Source organism: Cetorhinus maximus, chromosome 4 (genome assembly GCF_964194155.1).
Source record: "Cetorhinus maximus chromosome 4, sCetMax3.hap1.1, whole genome shotgun sequence".
NCBI lineage: Eukaryota > Metazoa > Chordata > Chondrichthyes > Lamniformes > Cetorhinidae > Cetorhinus > Cetorhinus maximus.
The window spans coordinates 154557011-154582615 of record NC_135882.1 but is presented as its reverse complement, the minus strand read 5'-3'; the positions used below and the strand labels follow the sequence as shown (position 1 = coordinate 154582615).

General features: G+C 41.3%; 1 protein-coding gene and 1 long non-coding RNA gene across 7 annotated transcripts in view; one reads left to right on the top strand and one right to left on the bottom strand.

Annotated features, from left to right (window-relative positions):
- Positions 1 to 17592, top strand: part of LOC144679963 (uncharacterized) — a 32844-nt gene extending 15252 nt beyond the window's left edge. Inside the window, exon 3 of the long non-coding RNA XR_013576462.1 lies at positions 17463 to 17592. This is a non-coding gene — a long non-coding RNA (uncharacterized LOC144679963). The remainder of the gene's footprint in view (positions 1 to 17462) is intronic.
- The window catches only part of LOC144679962 (protein tyrosine phosphatase type IVA 3-like), a 166685-nt gene continuing 156296 nt past the window's right edge, over positions 15217 to 25605 (bottom strand). For all 6 annotated transcript variants that reach the window (XM_078540973.1, XM_078540979.1, XM_078540975.1 and 3 more), the window contains 2 exons: positions 24723 to 24797; positions 15217 to 23881 (listed from right to left, as the gene is read on the bottom strand). In XM_078540973.1, coding sequence (XP_078397099.1) covers positions 23764 to 23881; positions 24723 to 24797 — 193 coding nt within the window. In that variant the 3' untranslated portion in view covers positions 15217 to 23763. The remainder of the gene's footprint in view (positions 23882 to 24722; positions 24798 to 25605) is intronic.

The following is a 25605-nucleotide window of genomic DNA, read 5'->3' as shown; positions in this document are numbered from 1 at the left end:
CTTGTGCCCTTTGCAGGCAGTTATGCTGCTCTTGTATTCGAGTGATGAAGCCTGTGTCTCTCTGTGAGATTAGCCAATCTCTCAAGGTTGGGGCTCATGCAGTCGAGCCCCTGAGACAAGGTCAGGCTCATCACCACCATAGACTCCTCCAATCGCAGTGCAGGAGCTCACATTGACTCAGAAGTCCGCCAGATGCCTGCACATCTGCTGCTGCTGCTGATCCAAGCACTGTGTCCCATTAAGTGACTCCTGAGGCTCTACTTCTATACCAACTGGGGCATTATCGTCAATGCCCTCTCCCCTCCGAGGGGGACTGCGCACAGATGTCTCTGACTCTGACACCCCCTCCTGCACTCTGGTGCAGTGCCTTTCCCCATGTGCAACCAACCCTAAACGTGCACTACATCCCTCTGCAGCGCTGGCAACTGTGTTGGTGGAGTGTGGGCTGGTCAGGTGGGACTGTGTTTCCTCTGCCATCCCTTCCTCCTCCTTCTGATGCCCGAGAGATGATCGAGCTTGGTGGGGGGGGTGGATGGGTGGGTGGGTGGGTGTGCGATGATGGGGTCTGTGTGAGACACAACACGAGGTAGTTAGTGTAACCCTTGCTCAGTGCAAGCGCACATGCAGTTAAAGGTCATTCTCACCATACGTGTAGAACCATTTTATGCTCAACCATGTGCTAAATTCCCATTGTGCCCAGTCCACCTCCCCATGTGCTGAATAACCATGCTCAAAGGTGCTTGTAATACCACCTTTGACACCTGCTCTGGGCGATTCTTCATCTCCTACCCTGGGCTGGAAAGGCACACGTGCAATCTGCACCTTCACTGGACAAATCACCCTCAGGTTTGCACACTCACCTCTGATCTGACCACCTCCTTTACATTCTGACATCTCTTCTCCTGCAGGGAGTCAATAAAGACAGATGTAAGGGCATTGAACCTGGCATCCATGGAGAAACTTGATCACTTTGACGGTGTGGCATAGCGGGCATTCAGATGTCACCTTATTTATGCTTGAACATACAAAAGTGTCACGCCCATTTGGTCATCCTTGTTTATGGGGAATTACACACCAATTGTGTCCCATCTGATGTCTCACTCAGCTGACACCCATTCCAGAGAGAACTGGTGTGCTTCCGTCAAACAACTCACCTTACCTGCGCACGGCAGATCATGGAACCATTTGTGACACTGTATTCAAGATCTATCATATTCCCCTGCTGTGCTAACCATGACTGCAATTGCCTGCCAGGCTCTCTGCATTATGACCGGTGGGTTCCTTCTCCCTGCTGAATATGGGTTTCCCTCCAACATTCAACCTCCTGCACCGGGATCTCCAGGTTCTGTGACCAGGAGCCTACGTGTGAGTTACTCACATTGCTCCTCTGGGACATCCTGCCATAACAATGAAGAAAGCACATACGGATAAGTGAGGATTCTTGCTTTCTGTGACGCCATTCAAAACCTATGTGCAATCACATGCTGGAACCTTAATCTCAAGTTCTGCACAGACTGATGTTTTTGTAGGGGACATTGGGGGCAGGGGGCAGAGGTGTAGGTTGGATGGTCTGTGCTTGATTGTGAGCACCGCAAAATGTCTTGGTGTGTTCTGGAGCTCCGAGGACCCTGCTGCACTGCTCCGCTGAAGTCACACATGCCTGCGATGACAGGGTGTGGCTGTAAATGTTATGGGAGAGGCACTTTTGGGTGCCCACCCTTGGAAATGTGACAGGTGAAAAGGTATGTGGCAGGATCTGAATGAGGGTTCCTGAGACCAGCCCCTGAGGTGTAATGCTCATTTCACCTGCTGTACAATGTCGTGACCTGCTGAAGCTGCCATGATGCAGTTGTCTACATGCCTGGGCGTGAGTGACTACTGTGTTGACACTCTTTGCACATGTATAATAGGTAGACTTCACAATCTAAACTTTCCAATGGAAGGTCCATGATGGGCCATCGCTTGCAGCATCAATAGCCAGTTGGCCAACATTTACTTACATGACAGCGTTCTGAAATCTCCTCCCATACAGCCTTGAAAATCCTTCACAACTTCCTTTCTCTCCCAGTGACTGGCGTCCAGGGCAGTCCTTTGTATGGGGCCCGAGTTGTGAAAAGCCCACCTCAGCATTTGGGCCTGCCTCTGGCTGTTAATTGTTTCTGGGGTCAGCGGGCCTAATTCCAGCCCGCACCCACCCACCCATCCATCTCACCACCCACTACCCACCCCACTGAGGAATGAAAACCACACTTCTGGAATGACCTCTTCCTGAGGTGAGTGCATGAAGCCAGGACTTTTCCCTGATTCCCACTTGAAGATGAATCCCTTGAGGATGAAAATCTAGCCCTTTAACTCTGTTTCTCGCTCAATTTCCATCTTGTTGACCACCACACGTGTAAGACAATTCATCCTCTTGGCTTGTAGTTCAAAGCTCATTGGGGTCAATACAGTGAGAAGAGTTTCTCCTTTTAAACCATACAAAAACAACTTTATTTTTTTTTTGGATGCCCCGCTACAAAAACAACATTCTGTCAAAACAGAAACTGTGAACATGATGCGCAAGAAAAATCCTTGGGAAAAGATCCAAGTCTACAGCTAATAATATTACTCGTTGTATAATTGATCAACAATCAAAGCATGATCACACCGAAATGTTATGATCCCAGCTGATGTTACTACCGGACATTGTCACCATGAGCCAACCAGCATCTCTGAACTCTGTCTTTCACATGAGGGTTTTCAATCTCCACTCTCCAAGAACTCACTTTGGAAACTTCTTCCAGACGACGCTTCCGCTCAGATGCCTTCCACAAGGGCCCAATATTATGACAAGGCAGATGCTGCGTGCCAAGCAGACCAAATCCGCAAGGGAAACTTAGTCATGCTATTACAACGGTTTTACAATTTGTATTTATTCCGAGAAGATGTGTGCACTGAATTCAGAAGTAATAAGTCCACCAAACATTTAGAGATTTTAAAAATTAAATTAAAGTATTTAACAAAATAAAAGATTTCAAGCACATAGGTAAGACTACAATTACTTACTACAATAACTCCTAAAATTCCTAATTAACCTGACCCCCAGTTACACCCCTTTAAGGCAACAGTCCAAAATAGATTTTAGATTTAAAACAGAACCAGCAAGTTAACACAACACGCACTTGACAGCATAATTCCAAATGGCTTTTCCCCAACTTCAGTTTTGTTATATAGCAGACTTATGCACAAATGGCTGGAGGCTTCAATAAGGCTATTTCACATGCTTCTGTTAGATCTTACATGGCCTTTCCCTCATAGCCTTTCGTTCTCCTTTATATATGTTTCTCTCTTTTTAATATGTAAATTCTATTGTTCCATATGTCTTTGAAACATTACCTTCCTCATAATAAAAATCCTGCATGTTGCCAATATTGTCAGTAACCTTTGGGAAAAATAAACACACTCCTTAGCCTTGCTTATCTGGATAGTTGTAAACAGAATAAGATCCCTTTGAAATCCTAATCCCTTCATTTATCTAAAAATGCAAATTCCCTTCACACCTTACATGGTAAGCCAGCATCCATGTTTACGCATTAGCAAGTCCATCACCTAGCTTCCTTTGATGATTTCAAGCTTGCAGTCTACTTGAGTCCAAATGTAATTAAATCACATAGGCAGACCGAACTATACTTACCCCATAAACCTACTCCAAAATAAACCAGAAAATATTATCATAATTATTATACTTTCATCACATCCACCGCCAGGGTTTCGAATTCTCTTTCTGTTGTTCCTTTCCCCTTGATGGCCACGTGCAGTCAAGCTTTGCCTTCCATGCATTCTCTCTCTCAAATGCTCAGCTATGCCAACTGAACACCACTGTTTCACATACCCATAGTAAAGAGTTACATAGCTTCGCCTATCTCCTTGGATCTTCTGGCTCCTGGCAAGCCTATTTTGCTTTAAGTCTGCATCCTGCAGCTTTCTTCCTTTAAGCTTGGGACTTTTCTCTGCTTCTCACTCTTAACTTCACTTAGAAGGACCTTTTCCAGATTCCTGTCCTTGTCCTTTTACTTAGCCTAAAGAGTTTCTTGGGCCTTCCTCTTTTTCCTTTAGGACCTACTCCCTACAGCTCCCTCTCCCAATAGACAGCTGACAACTTGGTATCTCCCTTGAGATCCAGAACTCACTTGACATTCACTGTTACTTTAACTGTAGAACAACTCAACTAAGATTCTTAGACTTGTTTTCCTCAGCGGTCTGCTAGTATGACTAGAGAGAGACTTAAATTGCTTCCTTCACCTTAGAGCAGAATGAACAGCTGAACTCAAACTGCTTTTGGTTTCTTTGTGTCTGTGTGGGGCCTTTCTCTCTGGACCCCTGTTGCTAGGCAACAGCATAATTTTCTCTACCTTGTTTGTTTTACATTCCCTTTGAGGGTCGTAAAATCTAATTAAAATGCAGGCATCTTTTAAAGTGAAACCAAAACTCAAGTTCCCCCTTTTCTTAACACACAAATACAGAAAGACAAATATAACATACTTAAACTATCTCTAGTTCCTAACATAGGTTTAAGTGAATGTCTACAATGCAAGATTCAATAAATGTTCACTTAAAAAGCAAAAGTGAAGCAGAAATAAAATTATAAAAATGAGTGATTGCCTGCTGTAGGCCTACAGACGGATACAAAATACTTGTTCAAAGTCTCTGCCATTTCCTTGTTTCCAATATTAATTCCTCAGTCTCACAATCTAATGGACCAACACTTACTTTAGCAACTTTGGTTGGAGACATACCTAGCACAAAGGAAGATGGTTGTGGTTGTTGGAGGTCAATCATCTCAGTTCCAGGACATCACTGCAGGAGTTCCTCAGGGTAGTGTCCTAAGCCCAACCATCTTCAGCTGCTTCATCAATGACCTTCCCTCCATCATAAGGTCAGAAGTGGGGATGTTCACTGATGGTTACACAATGTTCAGCGCTATTCATGACTTCTCAGATACTGAAGCAGTCCGTGTCCAGATGCAGCAAGACCTGGACAATATTCAGGCTTGGGCTGACAGGTGGCAGGTCACATTAGTGCACACAAATGACAGACAATGACCATCTCCAACAAGATAGAATCTAGCCATCTCTCCTTGACATTCATTGGCATTACCAATGAATTCCCCACTATCAACATCCTGGGGTGGAGGTTGCCATTGACCAGGAACTGAACTGGACTGGACATATAACTGCCGTGGCTAAAACAGGTCAGAAGCTGGGATTCTGTGGCAAGTAACTCACCTCCTGACTCTCCAAAGCCTGTCCAGCATCAACAAGGCACAAGTCAGGAGTCTAATGGAATAGTCTCCACTTGTCTGGATGACTGCAGCTCCAACAACACTCAAGCTTGACAGCATCCAGATCAAAGCAGCCCTCTTGATTGGCACCCTATTCACCACCTTAAATATTCACTCCCTCCACCACCGACACACAGTAGCAGCAGTGTACAAGATGCATTGCCGCAACTCACCAAGGCTTCTTCGATAACACCTTCTAAACCCACGACCTTTGCCACCTAGAAGGATAAGGGCAGCATGGGAACACCACCACCTGCAAGTTCCCCTCCAAGCTCTACACACCATCCTGACTTGGAAATATATCGCCGTTCCTTCACTATTGCTGGATCAAAATCCTGGAACGCCCTTCCTAACAGCACTGTGGGTGTACCTGCAGCACATGGACTGCAGCGGTTCAAGGCGGCAGCTGACTAACACCTTCTCAAGGGCAATTAGGGATGGACAACCAATACTGGCCATATTCCGTGAAAATAATATATTGAAGAAATTAGCGACAAAGCTAAAAAATTCAGATTGCGCATGATAGCGTCGGCTAATGCTCAGGAATGTAATCACATGTTGCACTGCTCAGCAAATCATTCCACACTTCCCTTCTCATGTTCACACTTTCCCTTCTCTGTAAAGCCAGACGTCACACTGAAGCAGATAGTAGCTGACAATACCTATGTGAATGTGCCAGACATTGTGATCCTATATACATTCACAGCCTCCCTCTCAGCACAGCATGCCAGAAGATTATCCAGCACATGCCAAAGTGTTTTCAGAAAGGTCCAACACAGTACTATAGCTCACCAGGCACCAAACTGTTACCAACAATGCAGAGATTTTTTTTTTTAAAAACAATCATAGGGTGGTGCTAAATACAAGGCAAAAACCAGATTTGCTGCAAATGTAGCATTACACAGGGAGATGTTGGGGAAGTGTTTCTTCAGTCATCTATATAAAGTTATTATGCTTTTATAAGTTGTTCAGCTGAGGAAACAGAAAATGGAACTTTCATTTGTCGTATTGCACTAATATGAAAGAAAGGACAAAAGACTTGAATTTATATTACACCTTTCATCACCTCAGGACATCCCAATGCACTTTTCAACCAAAGAAATGTTTTTTTTTAAGTATTGCCACTGTTATGTAATAAACAAGCAGTCAATTTGAGCACAGAAAACTCTCTCAAACAGCAACATGGAAATGATCAGATAATTTCATTTACTGATGTTGGGTATGGATAAGTATTGACCAAAATGTTGCAATGCCATTTGCAATGTATGCTAATACTGGCTTACAATAGGAGCAACTAAAATGAGGGGAATAGATAGAGTGGACAGGATAAAATTGTTTCCCTTGGTGGAGAATTCTAGAACCAGGGGACATAGTTTCAAGATAAGTGGCAGAAGGTGTAGGTGGGGGGGCATGAGGAAGAACTTTTTTTATGCAGAGGGTAGTGTGTGCCTGGAATTCGCTGCTCAAGTTGGTGGTAGAGGCAGAAACTATAAACTCTTTTAAAAAGTACCTGGATCTGCACCTAAAGTGCTGTAAGCTGCAGGGCTTTGGGCCGGGTGCAGGAAGGTGGGATTAGAAAGGGCACCTGGGTGTCCTCGGGCTGGCATGGACAAGATGGGCCGAATGGCCTCCTTCTGTGCTGTAACTTTTCTATGGTTCTATGGTTCTAATGAAGGAGTTTGGATCACATTACAAACTATAAAGGTGAAGAGTGAGTAGGCTTTGTCCATAAGTGTTTTATCCTCATTTCATCAATACTGGCATAGTTATTGCTCCTCTGAACCTTCCCGTCATCTCCCCGCTGAACTCTAAATACATTGTCTAAATTACTCTTGCTGTTCTTTATTGAAATGAAGACCTATTCCACTCATTCCCATATCTTCTGATGATCCAGTGGGAGTACTGTTGATAGAAATGATGGACAGGAAGAATTGCATGATGAGCGCTGAGAGCAGGAGAACCCCGTGGAAGACTGACACAGGCTGTCAGGAGCCGGCTGACAGAAACAGTCAGTGCAACTTCCATCAGTCAAGAAGTGCCACACAATGTAGGTAGAAGTTCATTGCTCTCACAAGGCGGCCAAACTAAGTTAAGCCTCTGGTGCCAATTAAATTCTCTACTACTCATAAGATTTCACTCACCCCTTTGCCTATCATACTTCATCGCTCAATACTTGTGTAGTCAGGAAGCACCCACCGCTCAGGCCAACACCTATGAAAACTCAAGCTCCTATTTTAATCAAAACCACTCTCTCAACTTACTTTGCTTGGCACAAGGGATTCTGTTAAGTCTTCAAGGACACTTCTTTGAAAGGGGCAAGGCACCTCAACTGTTATCACCATCACTATCATCATCATGGCATGTATGATCATATATAGGGCATGTCTCCCTGACACGGATAGGTGTGTGACACTCTTCTCTCCCTCCTCTAAAGGAGAGCCAAGTCATGCAATCAGTGGGACATAGAGGGGCCACCATCATTGAAAACTCTGGGGTAGAAGTTCACCTAGCTTGTTAGTGCTAAATGGGTTAAAGCAAACCTGCAGTTTGTTTCATTTAATATTGGGAATGTTTCTCCCACACTCCTGCATGGGCTGTTAGGAAATATTTGATGTCTGATAAATGACCCTATTTTTATTTTTAATCACTAGTCTCCCTCCCTGTTTCAATTTTTTTGTCTATGTTATTGACTGTATTCTGCTCATTTCTGCTCTCATCTTTTCTCTCATTCCTCCTAAAGTTCAAACTGTTCTACTTACTCTTGCTGCTCCATACGTTTTCACTGTACATTTTTAATCTCATCCTTTCCCGAGGTTTTCCAAGTGTGGAATATCTCATTTCCCTCCGCCTTTTCTTCATCCCACGATCTAAAGAGGTTTAAAAGTTTAGTATTACCGAGTTACCCCTTTGTAATGTATTGCTCTTCCCCCTTCTACTCTTTTTTAGTGTTGTTGTGTCCTTTGCCCTGCACCTCGCCCACTCAGTTCCGTTTTTCAATTTAAAAAATTGTTCAAAGCAGCCATGTGCCTCTGGATTTAATACAGATGCTTCTGACACTAGCAATGCCAAAGCACAACTATCTGATGGTGTTGATGATTCACTGTGGTGTATCATTATTTCTCAGTAAGATCCCAAATATATCAAATTTTTAAAGTAGCCACTTATGGAGTAAAGTCCGAGAGTAGTCACAATGTTTTATGCCCAATTACGAGTGTGTTTCAAGCTGTCTAACGTTTCGTGCAACCCATTCCTGCAGTTCTGGTCTAGTTCCTTGACAGGATGGCCAGTAGCCCAGAATAATTAAATGAAAAATACCTCATCTAAACGGGGTCAATATTCTGAGAGAAGTAAATTTAGACTGCCTCCTAGAGGGTCAGAGTTCACATCAAAAATTTAATTGCTTACTACAGAATTGCATTGTTCACTTAGAGAAGCCACATAAAGATGAAACCTAGGATAAAATGCTAGTCTCGTTAATAATGATCACAAAACTTCCGGATTGCTGTAAAAACCCATCTGGTTCACTAATGTCCTTTAGGGGAGGAAATCTGCCATCCTTACCCAGGCCTGGCCTACATGTGACTCCAGGCCCACGGCAATGTGGTTGACTCTTAAATGCCCTTTGGCTTACTAGGCCATTTCACTCAGTTCAAGGGCAATTAGTGATGGGCAACAAATGCTGGCCTTGCCAGCGATACCCAAATCCCATGAGAGAATAATAAAAAAAATTGTTAGATAATTTAACCTTGTTCAAAACTGGAGAAAACAATGGCACATTATTGATAAAAATATTGTTCCCTGATCACATCCATCAATTATTTGTATGTTAATGTGTACAGTTTAGTGCACATATAATGTTAAAAAATCAAATTGAACTTTCCACAAGTATTAAGACTATAGTGTAACGGAAATGTTTACAAAGAGTGCTGTTCATGACACTGTACACTCCATAATGAGCAGACAGTGTGCATTTGTCCACCAGAATAATCGAACAATTACATAGCTAACTCTAACACTGACCTGCAAAGAAACAGTAGGTGCAGCCAGAACCGTTAAATCTTGCATTCAGCCTTGGAACCATCTATATCCTGACAAATTCTAGGAGAATGCTTACCAACAGCATGCATTATACCAACATGAATTTAAAATGCTCTCCCCCCACCCCCAAACAAAGAAAATAGTTTGATGTTATTCATTACTAAACTGTCTTGGTAGAAAATGGGATACTGAAACAAACACCATTTACACTTTGAAAATCCATTACACAACATTACATAACATCCAGTCCAAACCCCTTGCACTTTATTAGCTGGGTCAAATAAAAATTGTTGGAAATGTTCAATTAGCAATTCAGTTGACATCTCTAGGTTTAAAAGTTCCATGGTTAGTACAGATAACCCTTTTATGAGTAATACAGATTATTTTAATAATCAATTTAATGAGATTTGACCTGTCTAACTCTCAAAACTAAAATCCTGTTAATGAGGCATAATCTCCACTTCGCCAACTCAATATTCCACAGTGAAAAGGACAAGCAGTGCAGGAAGCAAGTTAGCATTTCACATCAACCAGGAAAATAAAGTAAGGCAGCCTACTCTGAGCAACTATAACTACAGACTCCTTACATCACGGGATAGTTTTTTTATTCATTCATAGGATGTGGGTGTCACTGGCCAGGCCAGCATTTATTGCCCAGCCCTAATTGCCCTTGAGAAGGTGGTGGTGAGCTGCCTTCTTGAACCACTGCAGGAGAGAACTGCTGCAATGTGCCCGGTATCGAGCCACAAGCAAAACTTGGTAATATCTCAGAAATATAGTGGCCCAAATCTTCTGATCGGATTCAGACCGGCTGCACCTGATGCGAATCAGACAGAAAACTACCTAATTACCTGGATACGTTTAAAAAAGGCCAGATGTCCAATCCACGATGCAGAAGAACCTCCTCAGTGCAGGTGTCCACGCAGAGAGCAGCAAAGAGAGTCAGCAAATGACACACCCACTTTTTACAGCACTAGCTGCTCTCAGACAAGTCTAAATGTTCAGCGTGAATGTTTGAGAATGGTTGACAAGTGGGTCATGTGGGCGTTGTGGGGGAAGGAGGGGGCATGTCAACATGCAGATGATTGAGAGGTCAATTCTGAGTTACCCAAGTGTCAGACCAGGATTTTTCCATCTAAAATTTCCTGGGTAACTATCCAGGTCAGTCCGAAATCTTCAACTCTCTCTTGGAGGCGGAGGCATTTTTGGAGGGTCCTGAGAAGTAGCGTAATTGCCCAAAGGAAGTTGAAACTTACCAGGCAATTCCCATGGAGTCAGTGCATTGGGACTTCTGCAGGATCCCGACCCGGATCTTGGGTCATATGTCCGATCTCCGACAGAATGGAATGAAACTGGACGGACAACCCAGCATTGACCCAGGCACTGGAAACGACAACAGCAAACTCAGCCCTGTCAACCCTGCAAAGTCCTGCTTACTAACAGCTGGGGGCTAGTGCCAAAATTGGGAGAGCTGTCTCACAGACTAATCAAACAACAGCCTGACATAGTCATCCTCATGGAATCATACCTTACAGATAATGTCCCAGACACCACCATCACTGGATATTTCCTATCCCTTCGGCAGGACAGGCCCAGCACGGTGGCAGCACAGTGGTATACAGTTGGGAAGGAGTTGCCCTGGGGGTCCTCCACATCAACTCTAGACCCCATAAAGCCTCGTGGCATCAAGTCAAACATGGAAAAGGAAACCTCCTGCTGATTACCATGTATTGCCCTTCCTCAACTGAAGGATCAGTGCTGCTCCATGTTGAACACCACTTAAAGGAAGCACTGAGGGTGGCAAGGGCACAGAATATACTCTGGGTGGGGACTTCAATGTCCATCATAAGAGTGGCTCGGTAGCACCACTACTGATTGAGTTGGCCGAGTCCTAAATGACATAGCTGCTGGACTGGGTCTGCGGCAAGTGGTGAGGGAACTGACAAGAGGGAGAAACATACTTGACCTCACCAACCTGCCTGCCGCAGATGCATCTGTCTGTGACAGTATCGGTAGGGGTGACCACCGCACAGTCGTTGTGGAGACGAAGTCCTGCTTTCACACTGAGGATACTCTCCATCGTGTTGTGTGGCAGTACCGCTGTGCTAAATGGGATAGATTTCAAACAGATCTAGCAACTCAAGACTGGGCATCCATGAGGCGCTGTGGGCCATCAGCAGCAGCAGAATTGTACTCGAACACCATCTGTAACCTCATGGCCCGTCATATCCCTCACTCTACCATTACCATCAAGCCAGGGGATGCACACTCGTTCAATGAAGATTGCAAGAGGGTATGCCAGGAGCAGCACCAGGAATACTTAAAAATGAGGTGTCAACCTGGTGAAGCTATAATACTGGACTACTTGCATGCCAAACAGCATAAGCAGCAAGCGATAGGCAGAGCTAAGCGATCCCACAACCAATGGATCAGACCCAAGCTCTGCAGTCTTGCCACATCCATTCGTGATGGTGGTGGGCAATTAAACAACTCACTGGAGGAGGGGGCTCCACAAATATCCCCATCCTCAATCATGGAGGAGCCCAGCACATCAGTGCAAAAGATGAGGCTGAAGCATTTGCTACAATCTTCAGCCAGAAGTGGCGAGTGGATGATCCATCTCGGCCTCCTCCGGAGGTTCCCAGCATCACAGATGCCAGTCTTCAGCCAATTCGATTCATATCAAGAAACTGAAGGTGCTGGATATTGCAAAGGCTATGTGCCCTGATAATATTCCGGCAATAATGCTGAAGACTTGTGCTCCAGAACTTGCCGCGCCCCTAGCCAAGCTGTTCCAGTACAGCTACAACACTAGTGTCTACCCTGCTATGTGGAAAATTTCACAGGTATATCCTGTGCACAAAAAACAGAACAAATTCAACCCAGCCAATTACCACCTCATCAGTCTACTCTCGATTTTGAGTAAAGTAATGGAAGGGGTCATCAACAGTGCTATCAAGCAGAAATTGCTTAGCAATAACCTGCTCACTGACGCCCAGTTTGGGTTCTGCCAGGGCCACTCAGCTCCTGACCTCTTTACAGTTCAAACATGGTTCAAACATGGACAAAAGAGCTGAACTCCCGAGGTGAGGTGAGAGTGACTGCCCTTGACATCAAGGCCACATTTGACTGAGTGTGGCATCAAGAAGTTCTAGCAAAACTGGAGTCAATGGAAATCAAGAGGAAAACTCTCCGCTGGTTGGGGTCATACCTAGCACAAAGGAAGATGGCTGTGGTTGTTGGAGGTCAATCATCTCAGCTCCAGGATATCACTGCACAATTTCTTCAGGGTGGTAGTGTCCTAGGCCCAATCATCTTCAGCTTTTCATCAATGACCTTCCTTCCATCATAAAGTCAGAAGCAGGGATGTTTGCTGATGATTGCACAATGTTCAGCACCATTCGCGACTCCTCAGATACTGAAGCAGTCCATGTCCAAATGCAGCAAGACCTGGACAATATCCAGGCTTGAACTGATAAGTGACAAGTAGCATTCGCACAACACAAGTGTCAGGCAATGACCATCTCCAACAAGAGAGAATCCAACCATCACCCCTTGACATTCAATGGCAGTACCATCACTGAATCCCCCACTATCAACATCCTGAGGGTTACCATTGACCAGAAACTGAACTGGACTAGCCATATAAATACTGTGGCTACAATAGCAGGTCAGAGGCTAGGAATCATGCGACGAGTAATTCACCTCCCGACTCCCCAAAGTCTGTCCACCATCTACAAGGCACAAGTCAGGAGTGTGATGGAATACTCTCCACTTTCCTGGATGAGTGCAGCTCCCACAACACTCAAGAAGCTTGACACCATCCAGGACAAAGCAACCCACTTGATTGACACCAGATCCACAAACATTCACTCCCTCCACCACTGTCACACAGTAGCAGCAGCTTGTACCATTTACAAGATGCCCTGCAGGAATTCACCAAGGCTCATTCGACAGCACCTTCCAAACCCACGACCACTATCATCTAGAACAACAAGGGCAGCAGACAGATGGGAACACCACCACCTGGACTTTCCCTTCAAAGCCACTCACCATCCTCACTTGGAAATATATTGCCGTTCCTTCACTGTTGCTGGGTCAAAATCCTGGAGCTCCCTTCCTAAGCACAATGGGTGCATGTACATCTCATGGACTGCAGTGGTTTAAAAAGGCAGCTCACCACCACCTTCTCAAGGGCAATTAGGGATGGGTAATAAATGCTAGCCCGAGGCAGCGAAGCCCACATCCCGTGAATTAAAAAAAAGATATGCAGAATGGAAGATCTGGGCCAATACATCTACTAACTAGAACAGCGAAATATTAGTCAGCAACAGCCAAGGATTTAATATTTTGGGTTTTGTTTCTAGTTTCTTCACTAGCAATGGTTAGATATTCTGATTCTGTTACTCCGATTTATAAACATTTTTGCAAGGGCTATTTTGGCTTGGAAGGTCTGTTTACAGCAATATTTAAAATGTTGTCACCTTGAATTTTTAATTACATTTACAGTGAAGTTACTGTGTTAACATGTCCCACACTGGCTGTTAAAAGTTCATTATACTCACTTGTTCTTTACCACATTAGGTACACAAAGGGCCACTCTTGACTGGAAGGATTTGTTCCATTTTCAAATTTACAGTTACTTGAATTAAATATTGGAAAATCATGCAATAAGTGTGGCAAAATATGGGGGACTGGCTTCTGTGGAAGTAGACGTGGAGCAAAGTAATTTAAATCTATGCTCAAAATACTGATCTTCTGTATTAGCATTAAGTGGCACTAGGGCAAAAGGAAGGTAACAGCTGGTTGTAGGTATGGGTAAGTGATCACGGTTGCCTACATGGGAAGTTTCCAATCTCTCAGGGTGGGGATGGGGTGGAAGCTATGTGCTTCTAGCAAGGATGGTGAAGAAATAGATGATAGGTAACTCCTGAGTTTTGTCCAGATTGAAACGCATGCTTTTATAAAGAGCAGAATTGCACATCTCAAAAGCTTTTCCACAATTTCATGTGGTGCTCACTCAATTTGTATGCAAGTTTTGAACAATACAGGGGAGGTGATGGCTTAGCGGTGTTGTTGCTGGACTAGTAATCCAGAAACCCAGGGGAATGCTCTGGGGGCCTGGGTGTGAATCCTGCCACCGCAGATGGTGGAATTTGAATTCAATAAAAAAAATCTGGAATTAAAAAGTCTGATGACCCATCAGGTTCACTAATGCCCTTTAGGGAAGGAAATCTGCCGTCCTTACCTGATCTGGCCTACATGTGACTCCAGACCCACAGGAATGTGGTTGACTCTTAAATGACCTCTGAACAAAGGCAACTAGGGATGGGTAATAAATACTGACCTAGCCAGTGATACCCACATCCCATGAGTATATATAAAATGTTTTGAATAATGTCATCTCTCACCCCACCACAAGCACAGCAAGTAGAGATATGGCTAAGCAGAAAAGAGGAGAAAATGCGGCAAGTATGATACAAGTAGCTCAAGCAAAATGACTGTTACATGTTTTTATGTACAAAGTTGTTTTTCCCCTTTTAATGACTTTGCGCTCCAGTCTTCCAGTTTCCAATGAGCCATGCACAAACACTCAAACAATGCTGATTCTCATCCCCTAAATTTGAAGTGATTTGAGAAAATTAAATGTTACTTGACATTGCTCGTAGGTAGTCCAGAATCTGAAGCATTGTTGTGACTTTTAACTGTAATTTGATCTTCTCCTTTTAAGGCCATCACTCAAATGCTCTGATTTATGGAAACTGGAACAACCAGGTAATCACAGCTGCTAATAAATGTCTGCCACTGGCAGTAACCCATTATGAAATGAATAGCTTTTGAAATAAAAAAGTCACTAATGAAGTGAACTGGATACAAAATTTTAATAGAGAGTATAAAGTTCTTGGTACAACATGATTGAAATTTACAGAATTTAAAAAACAAATACATCGTTGAAAGTTTGAGCCCTTTTTGATTTGCCTTGCTAGCGGTGTATTCAAAATGCAATTACAATTCTTTTTTTTGCAGGTCTAAACGTGTTCATGTATATAATTAAAAAAATCACCTAGGCTGATGCAAGACAACCTTCATAGTCTACAAAAAAACCTTAAAGGGGGTGGATCTCAATTCTCAGCCACACTGAGCTCCATCAAAAGACAGCTGAACAATTTCAGATTCATCTTTTAAATTGGACAAGTCCTTGGGTGTAGCAGGATTTATCTTTTTCATAAATGCTAAAAAAACACGAATGCCATTTCCAGAGGTTGTTTTTCTCTGCAGTGGTTTTATCTGTACAGTGCAGCTTGTAGGACTTTGAGAATATATTAATAGCGGAGAATTTTCCATCATTGAGGAATACATTAAAAATAATTGGATTCTTGGGTTATTGAATACAACTATGCAATAATGTTCTATTAATATATTTCAAACTACTTTTACAGTAAAGAGAGAAAAACATTTTATTCATCAGCTAACTGTATAAGTTCATTTTCTCTTTGCCCATGTGGTATCTGCTTCGTTTGGGGCATGGGGTGGGCGTTGTTGGGGAAATTGGTGTCACAATTTTCATACAAATTATTATTCAAAAAATATTCAAAGCAAAATGTTCCTATTCAATTGACTGCAGAGGGCAGTCATGGCTAGTATTGTTTTTCTTCTCTAATTGGAACAATGAAGAAGTTGAAACGGACCACGCCCTTTAAAGTATTCACTTGTAGAACACAATTTAGTACAATGAACTGCAAACTATCATTGGAACATGTCAACCGATGCAGCTTTCTGCACTCCCCACCCACAGAGAAAAAACAAACAAACAGGCACTATACTTATCAATAAAAAAAATTGGTACCTGGCTCAAATTAGCAGGATTTATAACTTTACACACAAAGATTAATATTTTCTTTCAGGCTTTCACTGCACACTACTGTAAAACAGTGCCATACAGTTGCACAAATCTGTGTACTCAACATGATATAAACAATTCTCCTGAACATTTAAAATGTATATTTGTTATAAATGCTATTTTGATAAACTGAAGGCCAGAGTGCTTAAAGTAGAAGTTTGTTGTGCAATACTTTGGGCACAAAAATAAGGGCTAATTTAACACAACACTTCTAGCACAGGGCAGGGTTGTCCACCAATATTAGAGCTATTAACTCTTCTGGGCTTATTAGTTTGTAACCTGTTTATGTACTAGGGAATTATTTGATCTTAGCTGCAATCCAAAATGAATAGTGAATATATTTACAAAATAGGTGCGTGCCTCTGAGAACCTCTAGTAGTCACAAAACTTTCATCTGCAAATCTACAAGTCTGAATACTGGCATGAGTTGTTTGTTGACTAAGTTAGTTGAGCAATAGCAAGAAAAAGCTACTTCAGTTAAATTGAGAGAGATTATTTAGAATCTAAAATTCTGCTCGAGTATATCAGCACACTAAGCAAATTTAAAACTAAAATTTGGCATCCTTTTAGCTGACTAGAAACCTGTGGTAATTTATTAAAGGTCAACAGATAAAAGCAGATATAGCCGACTTCCTTGATAGATCCCAGTTATTTTGAAAAGTCCTCTCTCAAAAAAAAAATCTCCAAATCTTAGCACGATATATCAGTAAGAATAGCCCTGAAATGCTGTGTGTGCCTGGATACTAAAAGTCGACAGGTTATTCAGTTTGGACCTGGTTATACATTTGTTCCCTTTGATGCAATGCTAGGTGACTATCAACAGCTACAGCTTATTCTGCCACACAATGCTTGACTGTTGAAGGCTATTAGAAAAAGTAGAATTATACTATCAATGGCACCTACATTTCTGCAAATACCAAGTCTGAGATCAAAAATTGTTTTTTCAGCAAATATATTTTCAACTCAACAAAAAGAAAGCAAAGGGATGTTGAGTCAAATCAGATTAACTTCAATGAACTTGCAACACATAACTGAACTGCTGCACATTGCGAAAAATGCATGCAAATAAAAGTTTACATACAGCATTTAACTCATTTTTCTTTTAATGTGTTCCTTATGAGCTCGGTTTCTCCCTGTGAAATCCTTTTTAACCGTGAGGGATGCAAATTATGAACTAAATGCTTTTACACAATCTTTCAACAGGAAGTGCAATTCAACTGAAGCAAGTTTGGTTCCTACAGCTGTTTCCTATTCTGGTTCCCATAGGCCGCATGCGACACACCAACTAAACTCATCTATCTAATGAGCATGAGTTTAAGAGGGAGTGCCCAGGACTCATAATTGTGCCTGTTATCAAAGGAAGTGAGATTTTAGTCATGTGTTCTTTATGCAAAAGAAACAAGTTGTGGGAACAGTATTGTGAGAACAAAAATAAACCAAAATTTTACTCTTATTTTCTCATTCATGTATGTTTGTTTCTCAAATCTGGCCAGAAAATTGTATGACTCTTCTCTCCCCTTTTAAGTTGTGAAATACTGCATTGTTTGTACCATTAAATGGAGCTTGTTACATTAAGGTGCTTAAATAGCCAAACAAGCCTAATCCCCAGGTTTGAGCACAAAAAAAGCCAGTCTATTTGGAAACCAGGCAAGGTGTCCACTATTACTTAAAGGAGTCTAAAGTATTAAAAGAGGACAGAAGTTTCTAGTGGTGCCAAAGCCCCAGCCATGAAGTATTTCCACTACAATGCTTTCACTTTTTGTTCATATAAAACACAAAATAAGCAACTGTAAATTGACCTTGGGCCATGAACTGTGGTTAATGGGGTAGTCCATAAATAGAATGTGGCAGTGTGAGTTGATAGTCCAAGGATGCTAGCAGAGTAAGACCTGTGCTTGCAATTACTTGGCCTCATCTATCCTTCATTATAGCAAGAGATGAGTAGCCTGTGAACAGTTTAGTAGTGCCATATGGCTGGGTACAACCAATCCTCCATATCAAAAAGAATACTGTGTACACATCTGTTAAATTAATTGAAAAAATATGTGAATAAGTTGTCAACAGCAGAAAACATGAGCCTGATTCTGACGACCTGTTCTGACCCCATTTGCAGCTTGAGATCTGACAGGAAATTTGTGGCTGTCAGAAAGTTTGAGTAGTACTATCTTCTTACTTCAGTGCCAATTTTCTCCTTTACATAGAAGGAACAAACAAATATACAAGATGTCCCAAAACACTCCGCAGTGAATTACTGTTGAAGCATAGTCACTGTTGTATTGCAGGGAAATGTTCCAGCCAATTTGCGGACAGCACACTCCCACAAATAGCAATGAAATAAATGACCAAAAAGTAATTCATTTTTTAAAGTGATATCGGTTGAAGGATAAATGGTGACTAGAACAGCAGCAGAATTTCCTTCCTCTTCTTTGAATAATGGTACAGAATCTTGCATGTCCATTTCAGAGGACCTCAATCTAACGTTGCCATCTAAAAGGTACTTCCTCAGTTCTGCACGGAGGAGACAACCATAATTACACGCTCAAGTCTTGATGTGGGATTTGAACCTACAACCTTCTGAATCACAGGCAAGTGCGTGACCAGTGAGCCACAGCTGACATATTTACATATTCATTAGGAATATATTTTTTGATCTGCTTCTTATCCTTTATCAAAAGAACCCTTAAAAAAATAGAAAAGTAATTGTGTATTATGGAGTTTTTCCCAGTTTTAAACTATCAAAATTTCCTTGAAACAGGACCAAAATTAGGTAGCTTGATGTCTTAAACTTAAACCTATCAAAGGGATTGAAATTTTCCTTCTCCAATCAACATGGCAGAGCAAACGTTTTAATGATAGCACTATTATCCCAAACAGCAAATTTAGATCAAGTCATTATATTTGTCAATCACAGCAATGTGTTAAAAATAAGTGTAGAGGAAGATATTTCTTGTTAGTGCAAAACTGCAACATCTTTTGGGGAGGGTGAGAGTAATGGGTAATGGTGAATTATACTGTCATGCTATGCCAGTCATTGATATGAGTAGAGGTGCAGAAATGTATACAGTAAATTGCTATACAGATACATTTCAAAAATGTTTTTTCATAAATCACTGCTGCTTTTTAAAAAAACTAAAAATTGTAAATTCATGTGATTTCAAGTGATGTGCAATCACTTTGTACGGCAATGTTTTATTTCATACTACATCTATGAATATGCATGCATCAATAATTAATAAAATTAAACAGAACAGTCACATTATTGAATGTTTGTCAGCTGCTGATCTGTTTTAAGATAAACTGCATTTTTTTTGCTAAAGGGAAAAGTGAATTTGCCTGTTAGTTGCATGATAGGTATTTCATTTGTCTTGCTCGAGTTACTTACTCAATTACCGAAGAAACAAATTTTTCAGATGGAAATTTAATGAAAATCTTTCTCTGGAGCTTGTGAAAAATAGTAACTGCTTTAAATGAACAAAATTGAATGCTGTGATTTGAAGTAAAAGCTGAAATTGCTGGAAAAACTCAGCAGGTCTGACAAAATCTATGGATAGAGAAACAGAGTTAACGTTTCGAGCCTGTAAGACTCTTCTTCAGAGCCCTGTGATTTGCATCAAAGGGATTGAAATGTTGAAATTGAAAAGTGCTGTGATTTGAAGGATTGGTTTGAGGGAGGTTCCATTTGTTTTATTCATTCATGGGATGTGGCATCGGTGGCTAGGCCAGCATTTATTGCCCATCCCGAACTGCCATTGAGGCGGTGGTGGTGAGTTGCCTTCTTGAACCACTGCAGTCCATGTGGTGTAGGTACACCCACAGTGCTGTTAGGGAGGGAGTTCCAGGATTTTGACCCAGCGACAGTGAAGGAACAGCAATTTATTTCCAAGTCAGGATGGTGAGTGGCTTGGAGGGGAACTTCCAGGTGGTGTTCCTCCCATGTGTCTGCTGCCTTTGTCCTTCTAGATGGTAACAGTCGTGGGTTTGGAAGGTGCTGTCTAAGGGGGCATGGTGAGTTCCTGCAGTGCACCTTGTTGATGGTACATACTGCTGCCAATGTGTGTCCATGGTGGAGGGAGACAATGTTTGTGGATGTGGTGCCAATCAAGTGGGCTGCTTTGTCCTTGATGGTTCAAGCTTCAAGTGTTGCTGGAAGCTGCAATCATCCAGGCAAGTGGAGAGCATTCCATCACACTCTTGATTTGTGCCTTGTAGGTGGTAGACAGGCTTTGGGGAGTCAGGTGGTGAGTTAATTGCCACAGGATTCCTAGCCTCTGACCTGCTTTTGTAGCCACAGTATTTATATGGCTAGTCCAGTTCAGTTTCTGGTCAATGGTTACCCCCAGGGAGCTGATAGTAGAGGATTCAGCAATGGTAATGCCATTGAATGTCAAAGGGCAATGGTTAGATTTTCTCTTGTTGGAGATGGTCATTGCCCAGCATGTGCGCAGAATGTATGTTACTTGCCACTTGTCAGCCCAAGCATGGATATTGTCCAGGTCTTGCTGCATTTGGACCTGGACTGCTTCAGTCTCTGAGGAGACACAAAAGTGCAATCATCAGTGAACATCCCCATTCTGATCTTATGAATAGAAGGAAGGTCACTGGTGAAGCAGCTGAAGATGGTTGGGCCTAGGACACTGAGGAGCTCCTGCAGTGATGTCCTGGAACTGAAATGATTGACCTCCAAAAGCCGCAACCATCTTGCTTTGTGCTAGATATAACTCCATGATTTAGGGGTCATAAAATGGAACCAGTAATGCCACATCACTTAGTGGCATCAAAGGGTAGTTTATTAGCTTGCTTTTTTAATAAAGTATTCTGAACTGAGTTTCAAAGCATATGCATCATTCCACTTAGCACAATCTCTGCAACTATATAAACACAATGTAAAATAATTTACTTTTTAAATGATCATAATTGTTGATACTTTTATTACCATAGCAATATTGTAGAAGAGATTATACCAAATACAACAATGATATAACATGGCCTTTCCCTCATGGGGAATGGAGTTCTTAACTCATACGTATCTCACTGACTGTTGCCAAAGGGCATGTTGGATGATCGCCCAGTGTCACTGCCTGGACATTATGATGTGTACCAGAACGGGTCTCCCCTTAGCTCTATTGCACACTAGGTGTTGACAGGAGAGAAGGAAAGACATAAATACATATCTATTTATCTATCTCAAAAACTCAGTAATTGGAGGTTTGAATTTCCAATCCACCATCATTGTGTGTTGTAACTTAATGTATCAACTTCTTATGCAACCATACTATCACACCATATATTAGGTCTAAAATCTGAGTTATTATTGCAGCTCTAAAATGTGAGTTATTATTGCAGGCACACGAAATATTGGGCTGTTGATTTTTTGACCTTTACCAATATACAAATGTGCACTTTCTACCTAATGTATCAGAGGCTTAGAAGGTCACTTAGAGCCCAACAAAACAGGAGCTATGAGACCGAATCTCTAAACCCAAATTTTTGACATTAAAGTTACAAAATTTACACACAAAATATTGTTGGACATTACCTATATCCTGAGATCAAAAATATAATTGTAACTCAGAAAATTGAGCAAATCTGCCATGTTTCACACAATTTGTTTTTGTTCCCATTGATCTAAATTGATTGGACTTGTTTGCAATATTCAAACAGCCAATACTCCAACTTTCGAACAGCATGGTTCACGGAGAGGTGGCACAGTTTTAATTTAACGTGGATATACAATAAACCAAACTTTTACTGCTCTATGATTAACCTCACTGGAAAGGACTAATTAGTCCTTTAGTTAACAGCACTATTATGGAGATGTATATCTGATATAGAGGTTTGATTCATTCACGTAGCTTTCTTTCACCATGCACAAAATAACCAACCCAGAGTGATATAAAAATTAATCTGATGGCATGGGCACAAAAGTGAGCACATTAAATGCCCATTTGACTTCCTACATGAGGCATTCCTCAGCATTTGTAAATTATAGGTTGTCTTCAGAAACAGTTGTGGGCATTTCATTATTTCCCAGATGCATCCAGAGGTTAACCTATTAGAAAGACCAGCTTACATGTTTTTCTCATTTATCAAAAAGTTACTCTTAACCACAATAACACCTGGAGAACAAGTTAAAGCTTTATTTACGTGGCATTCAGAGGACAAGTTTAGTTTCAGTGCAAACAGGCTTCATTTTCTCACCAATATTAACCGTGAAGTCTAAATTGGTTGTAAAGGCCTGTACAATGGAGTGAACTTCTTCCAGGGATCGTCACTCCACTCTGATGTTGACTGAGATTGAATTAAGGCTGTAAAACTACTCATCACTAACACTACACTTGCAGTATGAATGCACTCAGTGATTTCCAATGTTGCTTGATCTCTGAAAGGATGAGTTCTACTGCAGATCTTGGGATATTGATAAACTTGCAATGTGTTTAAAAATCCCTTTGTACTCAAAAGAAAACAATTGGACTTGTGTTCAGTACTCACCTGCAAACCAACTTTGCTTATAGAAAGTGATGTCTAGTTGCATTGTGCACTTTACCACCAGCTCAGTAGGTATAGTAAATGTCTACCTGTAACAGGCTTCTGCTTATCAGAGTCCTATCAAACAGATAGAACTACTTTTTAGGACAAATATGTAAAATCTTTTCTTGTGTTTGGAACAGTCAAAATCAAAAAACTCTTTTCCTCTCCTCTTTCTCCTGAGCTTGGAAAAGCCTTCAGTAACCTTTCAAATTAGTGGAAGTTACTCTCTAATTGAGGATTAGCACACAATTAGTGACAAAATCCACATGAAGCAGGGAAAAAAAATGTGTTTGTGGAACAACCCTCCCCAATAAAAAAAATGGCTGCAACACTAACAGTGCTGGAAACATTAACATACTGGTTATTAGCTCTAGTACAGTTATTATTTAGAAAAGATAAGAAAATGTTGTATTCTAGAAACCAAACTGCCTTTGGGCACGAAACATGGCCTATATGACTGCAAATGATCATCTGCATTAGGTGAATTTAGGCATTAAAGTAGCACTTTATCAAAGACATCAATTCAACTTTCCAGGACAAAAAACAATGTTTCACCAGAATATCTATACCAGTCAATCAATAGACCACTAATATTTAAGTCAATCTGCATCCTATTTACAATTATTTCCCAGCTCCATATTCTTCAGGTCAACACACAAAATTGCTATTTGATTACAAGCCATACAGATCAAACATCCTGGGGGACTTTTTTTCTAAAATGGCATATATAAAATTGCAGATGTGAAGTATTAGCCTGCCACTTTTTGGCAAACATTCTTACAACTTTTAGCCAGAGTCAATAAGCTTCCAAAAATAATTGTATTTCCTTCTAGTTGGTGACTTTTGTATAAATAAATATTCAAGTTACTAAAGGCAGAAAAAAAAACATCCAATTGGATTTGAAGACAGGAAACCCAATGGCATTTTATTTTTTATAAAAAATCACTGTAAACCATGTTGGCTGAATGTGTCAAATTCATACGATGGCGCAACTGTTCTTGTGATTATTATGGGCCTTGATTCGAAGTCTCATCTTTGGGCGATACTTTTCCAAGTATAAGAGTTGTTTGCTGTTGATGGCACCTCTTCGTTTCCTATTTCAAGGACAGAGAAAAAAAAGAAAGTGAAAAGGAATGCAAAAAGTCAGTGAAAATAAAGTGCTTTTAAATTTTTTATATTGCAAATGTGCCCAGTTTAGAGACTAGTTGGTCATAGGTGTCCCTGACGTTCCAAATCAACTGTAGGAGAATCAGTCAAGGCCACCTCTGGCAGCTCGTCTAAACAAATTTTACCTCACTCTAGTTACAGTGTCAGCTGAGTGCGCTATGGTGCAGGCTGAGTAAATCCTAGAAAGACTTGGAGGAATTACGCAGAATTTCAAAAGAAATACAATTACACTCGTTCAATTTGGACTTAACTGTTTTACTATTAGTGTCCAAGGGAAGAGTAGTACAAAGCTGTATTTTATTAAGGTTAAACACATCAATAATTTTGGCAGCTCTGCACAGCATAAAGGACACAGTCTGCGTGTTTATTGCATCATAACAGGATCATGTTACGCCCTGGGGGAAGGGAAGAAAAAAGGTTTCCAGCTTTAAAGAGGAATGGATGGGTGGAGCTGTTTTAGCCACAGCAGTTAGGGAATTCAAAGGACTTTCCTCTGTGCTCAGTTTGCGAGGGGAAATCCCAGGATGGGAAGTCCACCTACAACAACTGTACTCCAATGAGAATTGGCACTCACCAGCTCGTGTCCAATTTAAACTTTCATGTACAAGTTAGAATCAAAGACTCCAATGTTCTTCATGTGTTGTAAAGAGTCAGTTTATTTGTCAAAACCAGCCAGGTAAAAGTGAAGATCTATTATCACTGAATATAAGGATAACTCATACATCAAACAACAGTCAAACTGTTTCTCCAGGAACAAATGGCACTCACTGTCTGATGAATTGAATTGCATCTTCATACTTCATTCCACTTTCGATAAGAGCAACTGCTACCAATACAGGAGCCCTGTGTGTTTAAAACAAGCCAGTATAAGTATATCAAAAATACCTGGATTTATCACAACCTCAGGACACCCCAAAGCTTTCTCCAGCTAATTAAGTAATTTTGAAGTGAATCATTGTTGTAATGTAGGAAACCTGGTAGCCACTTTGCGCACAGGCAGCTCCCACAAGCAGCAATGTGATAGCAATCAGAAAATCTGTGATCGAGGGATAAATATTGGCCAAGATATCAGGGATTTTTCTGCAGCTCTTTTTCTCCAAAATGGTGACATGAATCCTTTACAGCCACCTGAGAGCAGCAGTAGTCTCGGTTTAACATCTCCTGCAACAGTGCAGCACTGCCTTAGTAGTGCACTGCAGCATCAGCTCAGATTTTTTGTGCTCAAGTCTCTGGAGTGGGACTTGAACCCACAATCTTTTTTGACTCATAGGTGAGAATGCTCCCAACTGAGCCACAGCTGACGTGGCAAATAACATTGTATGTTAAAAGAGGTGAGCCATTGTTATACAAAACAACGTAATCCCACATATTAATATTCATCTGTCTTATCAATATGGATAAATCAAAGGTCACAAATACTACATCAGGGTTCAGTAAATATATACATGATAAAAAGATCTATTTTAAGCAAAGATGGAGAAGGAAAAGGATCAGAGCACTATTACTGATCATTCATAAAATACATCTCTTAGGAACAAAGATAATAAAATGGTAGAATGAATCTCTTACATATTATTGACCACATACACTACATTGTAGAACTATAAGATTAGGAACTGCTATATTGCTCCCAGTCTTACTTCATTGACCA